We start from the raw sequence: 13,549 nt of genomic DNA, 5'->3' as shown, positions 1-13,549 counted from the left end.
TAAATGACATTGCCACGTTAATGGGCACCTCACATTTAAATACCTAAAGCTGAGCTCCTGATCACCCCACAGGAATTCCCATCTCAGTGAATGATGCCCCCATCCTTCCAGCTACACAGGCAACAAATCTTGCAGTCATCCTTCACTCCTCTTTGTCTTCACACCCCACATCCAGTTCTTCAGGAAATTGTTAGTTCCATCTTCACAGTATATACAGAATCGACCCACTTTCCCCTGCCCCGGTGGCCCCAACCTGACCCCATCCCCCTACAGTTGTCTTAGCTTAGACCAGCGCAGCAGCCTACTTACCAGGGCTGCCTGCTCCCTCCGTCCCCTTTCCCACAGGAAGCCAGCGGGAGCCTGTGAACACCCAAGTCAAATCAAGTCCCTCTCTCGTATGCCCACAACCCTCCCGTGGCACTACACTCAGACACACGTCAAAGTCAAGAAAAGGAGGAAAGGCTGCAGTTTCTCCTGCCCTGGCCCAGCCCAGCCCCACTTTTGAAACAACTGAGACTCATGTGGCATCTGCGAGACCCCCAGGTCTTCTACATCCTGTTGTCCTCGTCCCCATTTCCTCTCCCAGCTCACCTCCCACTCTGCCCCTTGCTCTCTGAGCTCCTGCCACGCTGAAGGCGTCCTTCCTGTTTCTGGAACACACCAGGCATGCTCCAGCTTCACGGCCTTTGTACTTGGTGATACCTTGTTGCCAGTGCCTGGATCACTTGCTCCAGACACTGGATCCCCAGGGCTCACAGCCGCCTCTCCTGTAGGTCTCTGCGGCAACATCACCTCCTCAGTGAGAACTTCCCTGACCACCATATTTAAAAGAGCGTCCCACACCTTCCCTGCTTTATTTTTTTGCCAAAGTACTGGTCACCATGTACCATATTACGTGATTGATGGATGTATTGTATTTATCGGTCTCCTTCCCAAGAATGTCAGCCCATGAGGGTGGGGATCTTTGTTTTGGTCTTTGCTGTATCCCTAGTCTCTGAAGCAGCGTCTGGCACAAGACAGAAGCTTAATAAACCCTAGGTGAATGAATGAACGTACTTAAAACCACAGTGAGGAATTGGAAGTTTTTATTAAAATAAGATTGACATATGATGACTTTTATTCTAAATGCAATGGGAGGATTTTAAGCAGGGCTGGGAGCTGATTCAGCTGTTCACAGGGTCCCCCTACCCACACATGGCGAACAGACTATAGAAGGTGGAGTGAGCACGAGACCATTGAGGAGGCTGCTACAATGGTCCAGATAAGGGTGACAGCACCAGGGTCTTGGCGAAGAGAGCCATGGAGCAAGGGCAGTGGGAGGATTTGGGGCAATGAAGCAGACACGGCTGTCACGACTTTGATTGGGGGTGGGTGGAAGGCAGGGATGAAACAGAGGTAAGAATCAAAACTCAAGACAGCTTCTAGGTTTTGTAAGTGAGCAACAGGGGAGTGGGAAAATCTTTACTGAATTCAGGGAAGGACTTGAAGGGAATGGTTGTCAGGGAAAGTAAGAAGGTAAGGGTTTGAGTTAGACCAGAGCAGGAACTGGCTGACAGTGTGAAAGGAAGGGATTGTGTCAGTCAACTACTGGGGATGGAGATTAGAAGACGTGGTTCCTCCAGGTATGGGAGCTGCAAGGGCTTCTTCCCACCTCTCTTAAAGGCACTGGAAGGGGTCCAATGGCAAGCAAAGGAAGGCGCCAGGCCTGTGCAGTAGCCCATTTCCCTAGAGGATGCCGAGACCTGGCCAAAGACCCAGGACGGTTGGCAGTTTCCAAAACTGGGCTGCAGCAGGCAGCCTCTTCCTGCCTGACTTGGCGAACAAACCCAAGGCTCTTGTGCTGGGCCTGGTCAGCAGGGAAAGGCCCTTCGGCGATGGGCCGTCTGCCCCTCCCTGCCTGCTCCCAGGGGACCCTGAGAAACCTCCCAGACCTATGGCTCAGAGACAAAGCGGACGGTCCTCGGCAGTGAGGTTTACATTAAGTACTTGTTTAGTCAGCTTTACCGTCACTTCTCAGTGGCCATGCATGGACAGTGTGTAATAACAGCTGCTGTCTAGTGAGGGTCAAGGGACAGCAGGGCAGGGGCTCAGAGGGGGCAGGAAGGGACCAGAAGGGGCTCTAAGTGAAGGGGTATGGCCAATGGGCCCTAGCTTTAGGTTCACCATTTCCACACTTCTTAAAATTCCCAAGACTGGGGGCAGATGGGAGGCTCAGTTGGTTAAGAGTGTGAGCTCTGGGCAACAGGGCTACCAGTTTGATTCCGACATGGGCCAGCGAGCTGCGCCCCCCGCAACTAGAATGAAGTCAATGAGCTGCCGCTGAGCTCCCGGGTGGCCAGACAGCTCAGCTGGTTGAAGCGCGGGCTCTCAACCACAAGGTTGCAGGTTCGACTCCCTCAGGGGATGGTGGGCTGCGCCCCCTGCAACTAGCAACGGCAACTGGACCTGGAGCTGAGCTGCGCCCTCCACAACTAAGATTGAAAGAACAAAAACTTGACTTGGAAAAAAGTCCTGGAAGTACACACTGTTCCCAATAAAGTCCTGTTCCCCTTCCCCAATTAAATCTTTAAAAAAAAAAAATTCTCAAGACTGCCGTCAGAACTGAGTAAGTGCTGCATCCCATTATTTATTTCTACCCATGATTAATGCTACTTCAGCGAAACAAAGGAGAGAGGGTTGTGTCCTCCCAGGGCTGGGAACATGAACAGATACCTGGGATATCCAGGGGTGACTATGGAAGCAGCTGGAACAGCAGCCCCGAGCCTGAGCAAGACAGGCAACAAGTTCATGATCGATTACAGCGTACCAAGGTGCTCTAAAGTCTTCACGTGCCTTAACTCACAGCAACTACCGAAGTGGGCACTCACAGCTGTCAGACTGGGCTAAGAAGCCCAAAGGCCACTGGGCAGGGGTGTGAACTCAGGCAGTCTTTCTCCAGAGCTGGGCCTCTTAGCTGCTCAAAGGATGATACTCCTGAAACAAAAGCAGGTCAGCCAAGCATGACAAGACATGGCTCCCAAAGGAGATACAGGTCATTTCCTTTTCCCTGCGGAGTGGCCATGTGTGCAGAGGCGCCTACACAAGGGCACCTACCAAATGGGTGAGTGAGAGTTGTGCCCACACCGAGGTGCCTTTTAATAACCACACAATCAACTCGGCGGGTAGTGGCGTCCGTCTTCCCCCTTGCTATCCCCCTTTAGAGCTGCCTCCTGAGTCCTGAGCTACAGAAGCACACTTTGTCCCCAGGATTTGGACACACCCTAGTTCCTGGCTGCTGCTCAGCTCTGGATCCCAGGGCAAAGAGTATCCTGCCCTGCCCTGGCTCCCCAAGTCCGTGCCCAGAGGATGGGTGAGTGCAGAACCACCAGGGAGGGTTGGCAGGGCTGGGAGCTCGGCCACTGCCACTGCCCTCTCCATAGGCAAAGCCACTGTCATAGAACGAAGAGCTCCCTTAGGGGCAGCTGCGGGTCCACACCAATCGCTGTGCACCTATCATGGTATTTCATTTCCTCCATTTTACCCCACGGCAGTCACTGTTGTCCCCACCCCCTTCCTGCAGATAACAGGCATAGAGGGGAAGACCGTGTCCAAGGTCCATCTGCCAGAATGCTTGGAATAAATACCTCATGTGCAAAATGGCACAGAACCAACCCAGCTAAGGATCAAGGGACATGAGCTCGGCCTTCCTAGCAGGCATAGGCTGGGGTTGGGGCTGGGGCTGGGGAAGCAAGTCCTGGTTGAAAATACAAATTTTCTTGTATTCTCTTCAAACAGAACAGTGCTAGGGACTAGTACGCAACCTTGCAGACAGACTGAGCCTGACATTAACAATGGCTCGTGTTTTCTAAGCGCCAAAAACAGGCTGGGACCTGGTCAGAGATCTTTACTGGCAAGAGCTCATGAAATCCTCCCACCTCTGGCAAGAATACACCATTCTCCCCTTCTAAGGAAACTGAGGAACAGAAGTTGAGCAGCAGCCAGGAGTGGAAGCAGCCAGAATCCTACCCCCTCCCCCTACAGTCACTGCCCTGGGCCATTAGTGCTTGATCCGTGAGGCCCAGGGGCAAAGGTGTGCCTCCCTTCACCAGGAACCCAGAGGCTGCTCCTGTTCAGCTACGTTTCCACAAGGGCAGAAGGGCCCAAGCTAGAGCCTGCTGCAGGGCTGGGCTCCTGTCCCAGTCACACTCTCCTCCTTGCTGACTCACCACCAAACGCCTGCCCTGCACTGGTGATGGGACAGGTCAAGTAGGTGAGAACGGAAGGTCCAGAAGGTGAGAATGGAAGGTCCACTGCTGAGGCCCAGCAGGGCAGCAGGGGAGAAAGTCCAAGAAAAGAAAGGAGGTGGAAGCCCTGCTCTTGGGGGCCCCAGCACTAGGGCCAGCAGAGGGCTGCTCCTGGGCTCCCTCTGGTGGGTGAGGGGCAGAGACAGGAAGTCAAAGAAGAGGAGACAGCAAGGCTAAGAAGTCAACAAAGCTTTATTAAACGCCTGCAAAGTTACTGGGAGGAGGCCATGATGCTGGACACACCTGTTGAGAAGAGAAGGGGGGACCAGAATCACTGTGGGAAGAATGGGAGATGAACCTCCAGCCCCCAACGACAGCACCCACAATCTTTAGAGGCCGGTAACAGCCCCCTCCTGGACCCTAGTCACCATCACAAAGGCAATTTGGAGAAGTAGTTAAAAGCCTGAACTCTGTAGCAAGGAGGCCTAGGTTCAAATATCAGCTCTGCCACGTACCAGGCAGGATCAGTTTCCCCATGTGTATGAAACATCTAACCTATAGGATCCTAGGATTAAATGCCAGGCTCAGAACAATGCCTGGCATTACGCTGAGAGGTAGTCATTTCTATCGTTAACAAACAACACGTACTATTTGCAAGACACAAGAATGCTAGCCTTGTATCTCCTCGGTGAAGAACCCTTTGCCCCAGTGAACTCTCACACAGAACCCCAACACAATGGGCACATCTCATTTAGAGTGAGGTTCACAGTCCCCAAGTATGGAGACGACTGCCCACTCAATCTCGTTCCTCAATTAAGCACCCAATGAACTGGTTTGTACTGAGAAGCTGTGCTGTACCAACAAGTATCTTTAATGGCACCTACCTTGCAGGGTGACGTGAGGATCAAATGACTTAAATGTAAAGATCTAGTGTTTGTCATAATTACTGGTGCTGTCTGCCCCACTTTTTAAATGAGAAAACGGAGGCACAGAGCAGTAAAACCACTGGCCCAAAGTCACACAGCTACACAGCAGAGAACCCGGATCCCCAACCGGCTAACCCAACTCCACAGTGTGCACTTTCTGGCGTTCTTCTGCATTTTAGCAGATGGCAGGGCTGAGGCTCAGGAACCCCAAGGATAAAGGAGACAATGGGACAGAGCTCCTGGGACTGCTAAGGGTGTGGGGACACCCCGCAAGGCCCCCTCAGACCCCAAGAAGTCTAACTGAGCGCTGCACGGCAGGACACAGGGTGACAGGGGAAGACATCCAGCACCCCCACTATTCCTCCCTGGCGGCAGCCCTGTGGCAGGAGAGGTCGGTGGAGTCTGGGAGGTGCAAATTTCCTAGCCCTAACCAGAACATATCTACCATGGTCCTGGGGGGCCCCAGCCCTGGTCTCTGTGGAACGGCTCCCCCTTGCCCCACAGCCTAAGGCCTTGGGCCACCACTCACTGTCAAAGTCGATCTTCTCCACGATGTTCTTGGGCTTAATGCTCTCTTCCTGGCTACAGATGAAGATCTGGCCTGACTCATCAGCGCTCCAGCCGTACTTGCTCATCCACACCTTTAGCTGGCTGTCTGCAGGAGACACAGGCAGCACAGGGACTTCGGTCACCCTGATCCCACAGTACCAGGGAGCCTGGAAGCCAAAGGCCAGGGCGCCCTCTGTGCCCCGCTGCTTCAGAAGCCAGCAGTTATCTTCTGTCTGGACAGTAGCAGCAGCCAGATTGTAGGTCTCCCTGTGACAGCCTGCACTGCTAGTTTCATTCTCCAAATGGCCACCAGGGGGAGACTTTTGGCCTTCTCATCCTTACCATCACAGACAGGGCTTTTGTCTTAGCTTCTTTTATTCTATCTACCCCTTTTCTCTCCCAGTACAAATCTTGGTTCCTAATAGCAGCAGTGTATTTACTTATCTGCTTTCTCCCACGACCTCCATGAAATGGTTTCAAAATCATGATGTCCTCATTACCACTAACAATAAGCCTATGACAGGTTTGAGAATTTCTTTGCAGTTCTTTTTTGCCCTTAGAAAATATGCCACCAAAGGCGTAGGGCCAGAGGGTGTACTGTTACTTGAAGGAATTCTTTTCTGTGTAACTATTTGATACAAAGTCATCTGCTTTTTTTTCATATTCAATTCTAAGGGTTCCTCCAACCCCTTTTTACTTAATTTCACTTTTAACAATGTAAAACATCTGATGTAAAACACTTAGTATAGTGCCTGACACAAAGTGTCCAAAAGTTAGCTTCCACTCAACAAACAAACAAAACAAAAACACCCCCAAAAAACTACCCGGATCAAAAGGCAAAACTATCTAAGGTATGCAGAGAAATCTCACCCCCAACCCACCTTCCTGTTCTCATCACCCCCCACCTCTGCTCCATTTTCCTTATGTTTTTAAAAATATTCCTTTCTGTGTTTCTTTTTGCAAAAATAAGCAAATAGACATTTTTTTTCTTTTTGGAGGGCTCTGGTAAAACCCCTGCTCAGAACCCTTCCATGGCTCCACGTCACTCAAGAGGAAGTCCTCAGCAGCTTTGCTGTATCTGGAGATCCGCCACCCTCCCCCCAGCCCACACGCCCTGCTCCAGCCTCTGGGCGAACGCGACAGGGGCCAGGCCGTCTCCTGCCTGAGGATCCTCACGTTGGCTCTGCCCTCAGGCTGCCCGCCTCATACCCTGCCCAGCTCTATACGCCGCTGCTTTGCACGAATCGCCACTGGACATGGACATCATCTTAATCTGTCATCTGTGATGCTACCTCCATGAGAACAAATCTGAGCCATTCTGTTTTGCGCAATGCCATGTCCCCAGGGCCTAGAACAGTATCTGGCACAGAGTACACACTCAGTAATTTATATAGAATAAGTGAATGAATGTCATAGATTGCCCCCAAGGAAGGACATGTCTTATACTGATCCCTTGTTTCCTCCCTCGGCTGGGACCAGGTGAACAGTGAGGTTCACCAGAGGAGCTGGCTAAGGCCCACTGCCCTAACCACCCCCAACCTCCGAGACCGGCACTGGGTACCCCGAGAGAGCCTTACCCGTCAGGTCCCCGAGCATCTCGGCCAGCAGCCAGCGATCAATGTGCTGGTAAGTGATGCCCACGACGTGGCAGATGACTGCGGAGATCAGGGACAAAGAGGGTAAAGAGCCGCTTCCCAGGAGCCTCCTGCCGTTCTCCACCCCTCCCCCACTGGGGAGCCCGGGCTCAGAGACGGACTTACATTTCCGGACAGAATCTTCAAAGCCAGTTATACCTTCCAAGAGGTCCATGTTTTCATCCAGGGCTTGCTGTGAAAGGAATGACAGTGTTGACAATGTTAATAATATCAAGAATGCTGATATTGTCACCCCAATAAATTTAATTAAAAAAAAAAAAAGAATGCTGATATTAACAGAAGCTAACGCTTGAACATTCCTCCCACAGCCATTCTTCTGTATGCTACCCTATGATGTAAGTTATGTTGTCATGCCCATTTTAGAGATGAAGAAACCCAGGCTCAGAACAGCTACGTGATGTGCCCCAGAAAAGAGCTGAGGTTTGAATCTGGAAGACAGGTCCCAGTCCCAAGAGAGGGGACAGATACAGATTAGTTAACTGCACTCAACCATCCCCTTTGCTCCTGTCTCACCCAGAGAAAAGGCCTACCATGTCCTACCGTGGCCCATGAGGCCCCTCAGGATCCATCCGTTACCTCTGTGCCCTCACCTCCTCCCACTCACCCCCTCACTCCAGCACAGGGGCCTCCTCGTTGTTCCACCATCACACCAGGCAGCCGCCCACCTCAGGGCCTTTGCGCTGGCTGCTTGTGTCTGGAACTCTCCTCGCCCACGGCTAGCACCCTCACCTCCTTCAGGTTTCTGCTCAAATGTCATCCTCTCAGCAAGGGCTCCCTCTAACATTAGTGAGGGAGATGAAGACGCCACCAGGACAATGAGAAGGAGCAGCCACTGAGGTGGAAGGAAAGCCAGGAGAGGAGTTCTGGAAGCTAAGTGATGGAGGGTCTGAGGGAGGAGTGGACGACCACCTATCAGAAGGTGGCAGGACAGAGAAGATGGGGCCCGAGAGCAGCCCACTGGATCTAGCAACGGGGAAGTCACTGTTGATGTCAACAGGAGCAGTTTCATGGAGTGTTTGCGCTGGGCACAAGGGGGAGGCGGGGCAGAGGGTGGGTCACAAAAACCCGAGTGGAGGGACTTCAAGGGAGCAGGGGGCAGTGAGTACAGGCAGCCTGTCCAGGAGCAAGGTGACCCGCAGTCCCGACTTGCCTGAGACTGAGGGGTTTCCTGGCACATGATACTTCCAGTTTTAAAACCAGGCAAGACCTGGGGAAACGGGGACAGTGGGTCCCCTGACCAGGAGCATGGCTGTAAAGGGGAGCAGAGAAAAGAGGCAGGAGGCAGAGCTGGTGGGAATGTGGAACTCAGGGAGAGCTCTCCTTTTTAGGCTAGAACTAACTCCAGGGTACACATATTCTGTGGTGACAGAAATAATCCAGGAAGACCACATTTGTTGTTACAAGGCAATAGGGAGAAAAGCTGTTGCGACGCCACTGAGTGGGTGTGAGCAAAGGGGTCAGTGCAGCAGAGAAGGGGTGCCTGAGATGGGAGGAGGGACCACGCACCCACTAGAACAGATAAGTGCTTGGTCAGCTGTGATGGGGGTCAGGGCTGAAGCAGGGACATGTGCGAGTTCTGCTTTGGCTGTTCTATTTTCCCACAAAACAAGAAGCCAGACCATAAGCTGAGGTGAGAAGGAAGGGGGCAGGGGCGAAGGTGTGAAAAGCTGGCCAGGGGAGCGGGGACAGAATAAACAAGAGAGGAAAGCCAGGAGGGGCCGAGGACCATGGTTGTCATGGGCTCTGGATGGTCTTTCCTCCAGCTTCACTGATCTTCTCAGATACAGAGTGTGAGTGAGTGAGTGTGTGTGTGTGTGTGTGTGTGTGTGTGTGTGTGGTGGGGGGACACGCAACTTATGCTAAAGGAGGAAGCAGAACAGAGGAATGTCGAGCTGCAGACCTCACGGGGTGCACTGGGAAACTAGGAGGAAGTGGTCAGAGGGTGGAAACATTTGACATTCACAGCCAGAAGAAGGGACAGTTATTGCTGAAGACAAGTCTAAGGCAGTGGCTCTCACTTGGGAAGCTGCAGAAGTGGAGGACCAGTCTCCAGTTAGAGCAAGAAAAGGAAAGTGTTCAGGCGCTGGAGGATTTTGCTGGAAGGGAGCGTGTGTCAGCCTGAGCCCTGTGGGCAGACGACCTACGAGTCCTGGCTGTGTGTGAGGATGATGATTCCATGAGCTCACATTCGCAAAGTGCTGAGCACGGGACCCATTGCCACTGATGGCAAAGAGCTAGGAACACAGGGACAGCCGGTCCCCTGGCCAGGCAGCCAATCAATGTGTTCGGTCCTGACTTTTAGCAGTCTGCTCCATGTGGCTCAGTCACCTAGCCTGCCCAGGGACCCAAGGGAAGTTACCCAGAAGGCCTGGAAGTGGCAGGTCTCCAGCAGGTCTCCGAGGTACAAAATCTGTCGGATTGGTCGTTCTTCTTGCTGGAGGAGGAAGAGCTAAGGGCAGATGACTGTGGAAGCAGAGTCCTAGACCAGACCTCCCCTTCCACCACTTTCTATTCCCTGCAGCATGAGTTGTAATGGCAAAAGGTGAGAGACAACCTAACAATCCAATGATGGGGACAGTTAGATCAATAATGGCCCACCCACAGAGATTGAGCCAACTCATATAGAACTGATATGGAGAATGTGACAAGACACACTGTAATATGAAAAAAGCAAGACACAAAACGACGTGCATAACAGCCTACCATTTGGGTGGGGGCCATGTGTGTATATAAACACACACAGCTGTACCTAGGTGTCTAAGGATATCTGTGGAAAGGTCCCCAAGAGTTGTAAACAACTGTTGCCTCCTGGGAGGGGAGCAGGGTGGCTCTGGGATATGAGAAGGAGGAAGCCTTGTTTTTTTCACTGTACACTTTGTACTTTTAACAGCATATCATATGCCTATTTTTTTTTAAAGCCACCAGAAGAGACCCCTGGGAAAGGGGGACAATCTCTCAGAAGGCAGGCACTCGCATGGCATGGACACACCTGGCAGAGCAGGCTCAGTGAGTAAGCGGCCGTTTCTCAGCTTAGCCACTAATGGGCAGGTGTGTGCGACACCCTTGGGACTGTGAGCTCTACAAGCATAGGGCCCAGCATAGAGGTCTCTGCCAAGTTTCTCAAGTGATTAAAAAAAGGCTGGAGGCTCACCTGGCCAAGTGTTAAGCTATGGAGGATTTTGCTATTTTTTGGTCAGCCACCAAAAAAAAAAAAAAAAGCAGTTGGCACAGGGGAGGGGGGTGGGAATCAATTCACTGATTTTTTTCATTAAAGGCCAGCACTGTGTCAAATAGGCACTGAAGCTACATAAAATGAAGTTTAATTGACAATCCATCTCTTCATGGTTCCTGCCTGGTGCCCAGCCCCCAGCCCCGCCTGCCTCTTGCCTGGTTGTCTTTACTCAGCTAGGAACCCTCATGGGAATCTTCCTAAAGCCTAAGTACCTCCACGACTCTACAGCTTTAAAGCCTTCTCTGGCTCCCCAGTGCCCTTTCTGAGTCTGATCAAATTCCACTTTGAAATCTGTGACATGGCTTATGCTGAACTTCTTCTGTGGCCTCTAAAAGAGCACTGAGCTCTTCTTTTCCTCCAGGCCTCCCGACATACTGTTCTTTCGGCCTGGATCACCCTTCTCTAGCGTTTCACTTAACAACTCATCTTTCAGATGGCCCCTCCTCCAGGAAGTGTTCCCTAACATCCAGGCAAGGGCCCCCTCTGGCCCCCGTATCTCCAAGCCCTGACTCCAGGCTGTCAGTGACAAGGGACCTGTCTCCCCCATTCGACTGTGAACTCTGTAAGGGTGGGGCTGTTTCAGGTACCACAGGACAGGTTGGGAGTCCAGCACCAGGCCACACCAAGAGCAGGTAGGTACTCAGTGTTTGTGGCTGAACTCGCAGACGCCTTCCCTAGGAGTTCACCTCCCTTGCCCCATCCCCCCCACCCCGCATACACCCAGGCCGGGGAGCTGGAAGGATACATGTGCCTGGTCGATCATGCACTTGCACAGTGTGAAGTCGGTGTGGGGCAGGTTGGTGAGGGCCTTTAGCAGGATCTGGGCGGTAACTGTGGTCTGAAAGAACGCTGGGTTGAACTGGTACCTGAGAAGGGAAACAAGACATAGCAGGAGTGGTATCTCCATGTCCCAGAGCCTCGCCAGGTGCCAGGCAGGCTATGTGCACTGCTTTGGCCCAGATCCCGGGAGCTGGACATGTCTGGGCTCCAATCCCAAGTACAGCACTCTCTGGTTAAGTGACCTTCACCTCTCTGATCCGACCCTATTTTCCTGCTTTGTACACGGGGACAGTTAGTCCTTACAACCACCCGGTGAGGCAGACACTGTTAAGTGACTCACAAACAAATGAGTATACAAGTAGCGGCCAGGAGTAGTGGTTAAGGCTCTGGAGCCAGACTGCCTGGGTTTAAACTTCCTGGCTGAGTGACTGTGAACTACTTATTTTAAATTCTCTATACGTCAGTTTCCTCCCTTGCAAAAAGGGACAGTAACAACCACACCTACCTTCCCAATACAACATCTATGTGAATTAATATATGCAAAGCTTAGAGCACAGCAGCTACATGGTGAGCACTCACTACGCAGCAGTTATCATCAGTAACATTCTACACAACCCCACAAATACAAGCGTTGTTACCACCATTTTACAGAGACCAAAACAGAGGCTATGAATCTGTACAAATTACACAGTGAGTAGTGTGTGAATTAAGTACTGAGAGGGAAGAACCCAAACATCCATCAACAGAACCGATAGTTAGGACACAGTCACACAGTGGAACACTATACAGCAATGACAAACACACTGTTGCCACATGGAAAATGGGTGGATCTCACAGGCGCAGAGCTGAGGGGAAGACGCCAGAAGCAGGAGAGTTGGACTACACTTGTATCAGAGCAGGCAAACCTGAGCTACGCTGATCGGGGTGTACATGTGTGTTGGGAGTCGTACCCTGCTAGCCCCTGGCATGGGGGTGGGCGTGGAGGCAAACACTCACAGCTTCAGAACAGCCAGGTTGGCTTCCAGATCATAGGCATTCTCCTTGGCCTGTGTCTCCACATAGCGTTCCAGGGTGGCCAGGTTCTCAGGATTGTACCTAGAGGAGAGTCAAGAGGGGTGAGCAGAGAGGAGACAGGAGATGAAGCCAGTCACTGTATTGGGGGGGGGGGGGTAGGGCACAGTAACCTGCTCCTCCCCCCCTTCGTTTTAAATATGGCACCGGCCACTTGCTCTACCTAAGTCTTGAATCAGCTCTAGGAACTCTAATAAAATGTATCCACATCCCAGACCTGAGCCTAAGCTCTGAGCTCCGTCACAGCCCTGGGTCGGACGCCTAGGACGCCTCCGCAGACCCCACTCAGTCATGGCAGCCTGTATGCCTGGCCGCCTGGACATCTTCACCAGCCACCCCTTCCTCCCCTCCCCAGGCCCCCACCCTCGTCTGGCCCCATCCTCTCCTTCCTAGCTGCCCCCCCGTCACAGCCCTGCCTGCTCCCAACCATCGCTGTCTATTGTCAGTTTGTCTGGACTCTGGACGGGGAACTCCATGAACGCTCGGCCTACCGCTGTCGTGGTCATCTCTGATCCCCAGCGTTGCCCAGCACTGACAGTAGATTTTAGTGAACATATGTTGGATGAATGACATGGGGAGGGGGAAAGAAGGACGAGATGAAGCACAGGGAGAGGCCGAGGAGCAGACAAAGAGGACACTGAGGAGCTGAGAGGCCTTAAGGCAATGAAAGGGGGAGGCGGAGTGGTAGGCAAGGCTATCTCCTGGCTCTAAGTCTTTGCAATGCTGTTTCCTTAAACATCTCCTGCAGGACGACGGAGAAGTCCCACCGCAGCGCAAGCCCAGCATTCCGACTCGCCCTTGCTGCCCCCAGACCCTCTTCCACCCCGTTTGGCCAGCAGCGCTCCCTCCGACCGGGCTCAGACCTGTCGATACCCTTGAGCAACTTGCCCACGTTCGCTCTCATCTGCTCAAACATCGCCATGACTGTGGTCGCGCCCCACACCCGGGTTGGAGCCCAAGTCCCTGCCGATGAACCTGCCTGGAGGACCGGAAAGGAAGAGGCAGCGGAAACGGAAACTACGTCACTGTTGTCGCCCCAGCCCCAGGGGCGGTGGAAGGGAAGGCTTCGGCGGCGGCTGCCACGTGACTTCTTCCCAACCGGCGCGATTGGCG

The 13,549-nt window shown here is 52.6% G+C and overlaps 1 protein-coding gene across 1 annotated transcript; it reads right to left on the bottom strand.

Annotated features, from left to right (window-relative positions):
• Positions 1 to 4,455: 4,455 nt before the first annotated feature.
• EIF3K (eukaryotic translation initiation factor 3 subunit K) lies at positions 4,456 to 13,448 on the bottom strand. Its single transcript, XM_081033202.1, has 8 exons — positions 13,300 to 13,448; positions 12,362 to 12,460; positions 11,331 to 11,451; positions 9,713 to 9,787; positions 7,459 to 7,525; positions 7,276 to 7,353; positions 5,679 to 5,804; positions 4,456 to 4,526 (listed from the first exon to the last, which is right to left on the bottom strand). Exons 1-8 carry the CDS (start codon positions 13,356 to 13,358, stop codon positions 4,495 to 4,497), a joined length of 657 nt encoding a protein of 218 aa, XP_080889328.1. The 5' UTR covers positions 13,359 to 13,448; the 3' UTR covers positions 4,456 to 4,494.
• Positions 13,449 to 13,549: the final 101 nt, after the last annotated feature.

Source organism: Rhinolophus hipposideros (assembly GCF_964194185.1).
Source record: "Rhinolophus hipposideros genome assembly, chromosome: 21".
NCBI lineage: Eukaryota > Metazoa > Chordata > Mammalia > Chiroptera > Rhinolophidae > Rhinolophus > Rhinolophus hipposideros.
The sequence above is the reverse complement of the archived record's forward strand: the minus strand, read 5'-3'. Positions and strand labels throughout refer to the sequence as shown.

Bases quoted from the DNA above. Each gene is read 5' to 3' on its own strand.
- EIF3K (XM_081033202.1), bottom strand. From the start codon at position 13,358: ATGGCGATGTTTGAGCAGATGAGAGCGAACGTGGGCAAGTTGCTCAAG. The intron at 5,805-7,275 runs GTAAGGCTCTCT...TGTCTCCTGCAG, and splicing joins GATGCTCGGGGACCTGACGG to ACAGCCAGCTAAAGGTGTGG. The intron at 4,527-5,678 runs GTGAGTGGTGGC...TCTTCTCAACAG, and splicing joins GGAGAAGATCGACTTTGACA to GTGTGTCCAGCATCATGGCC.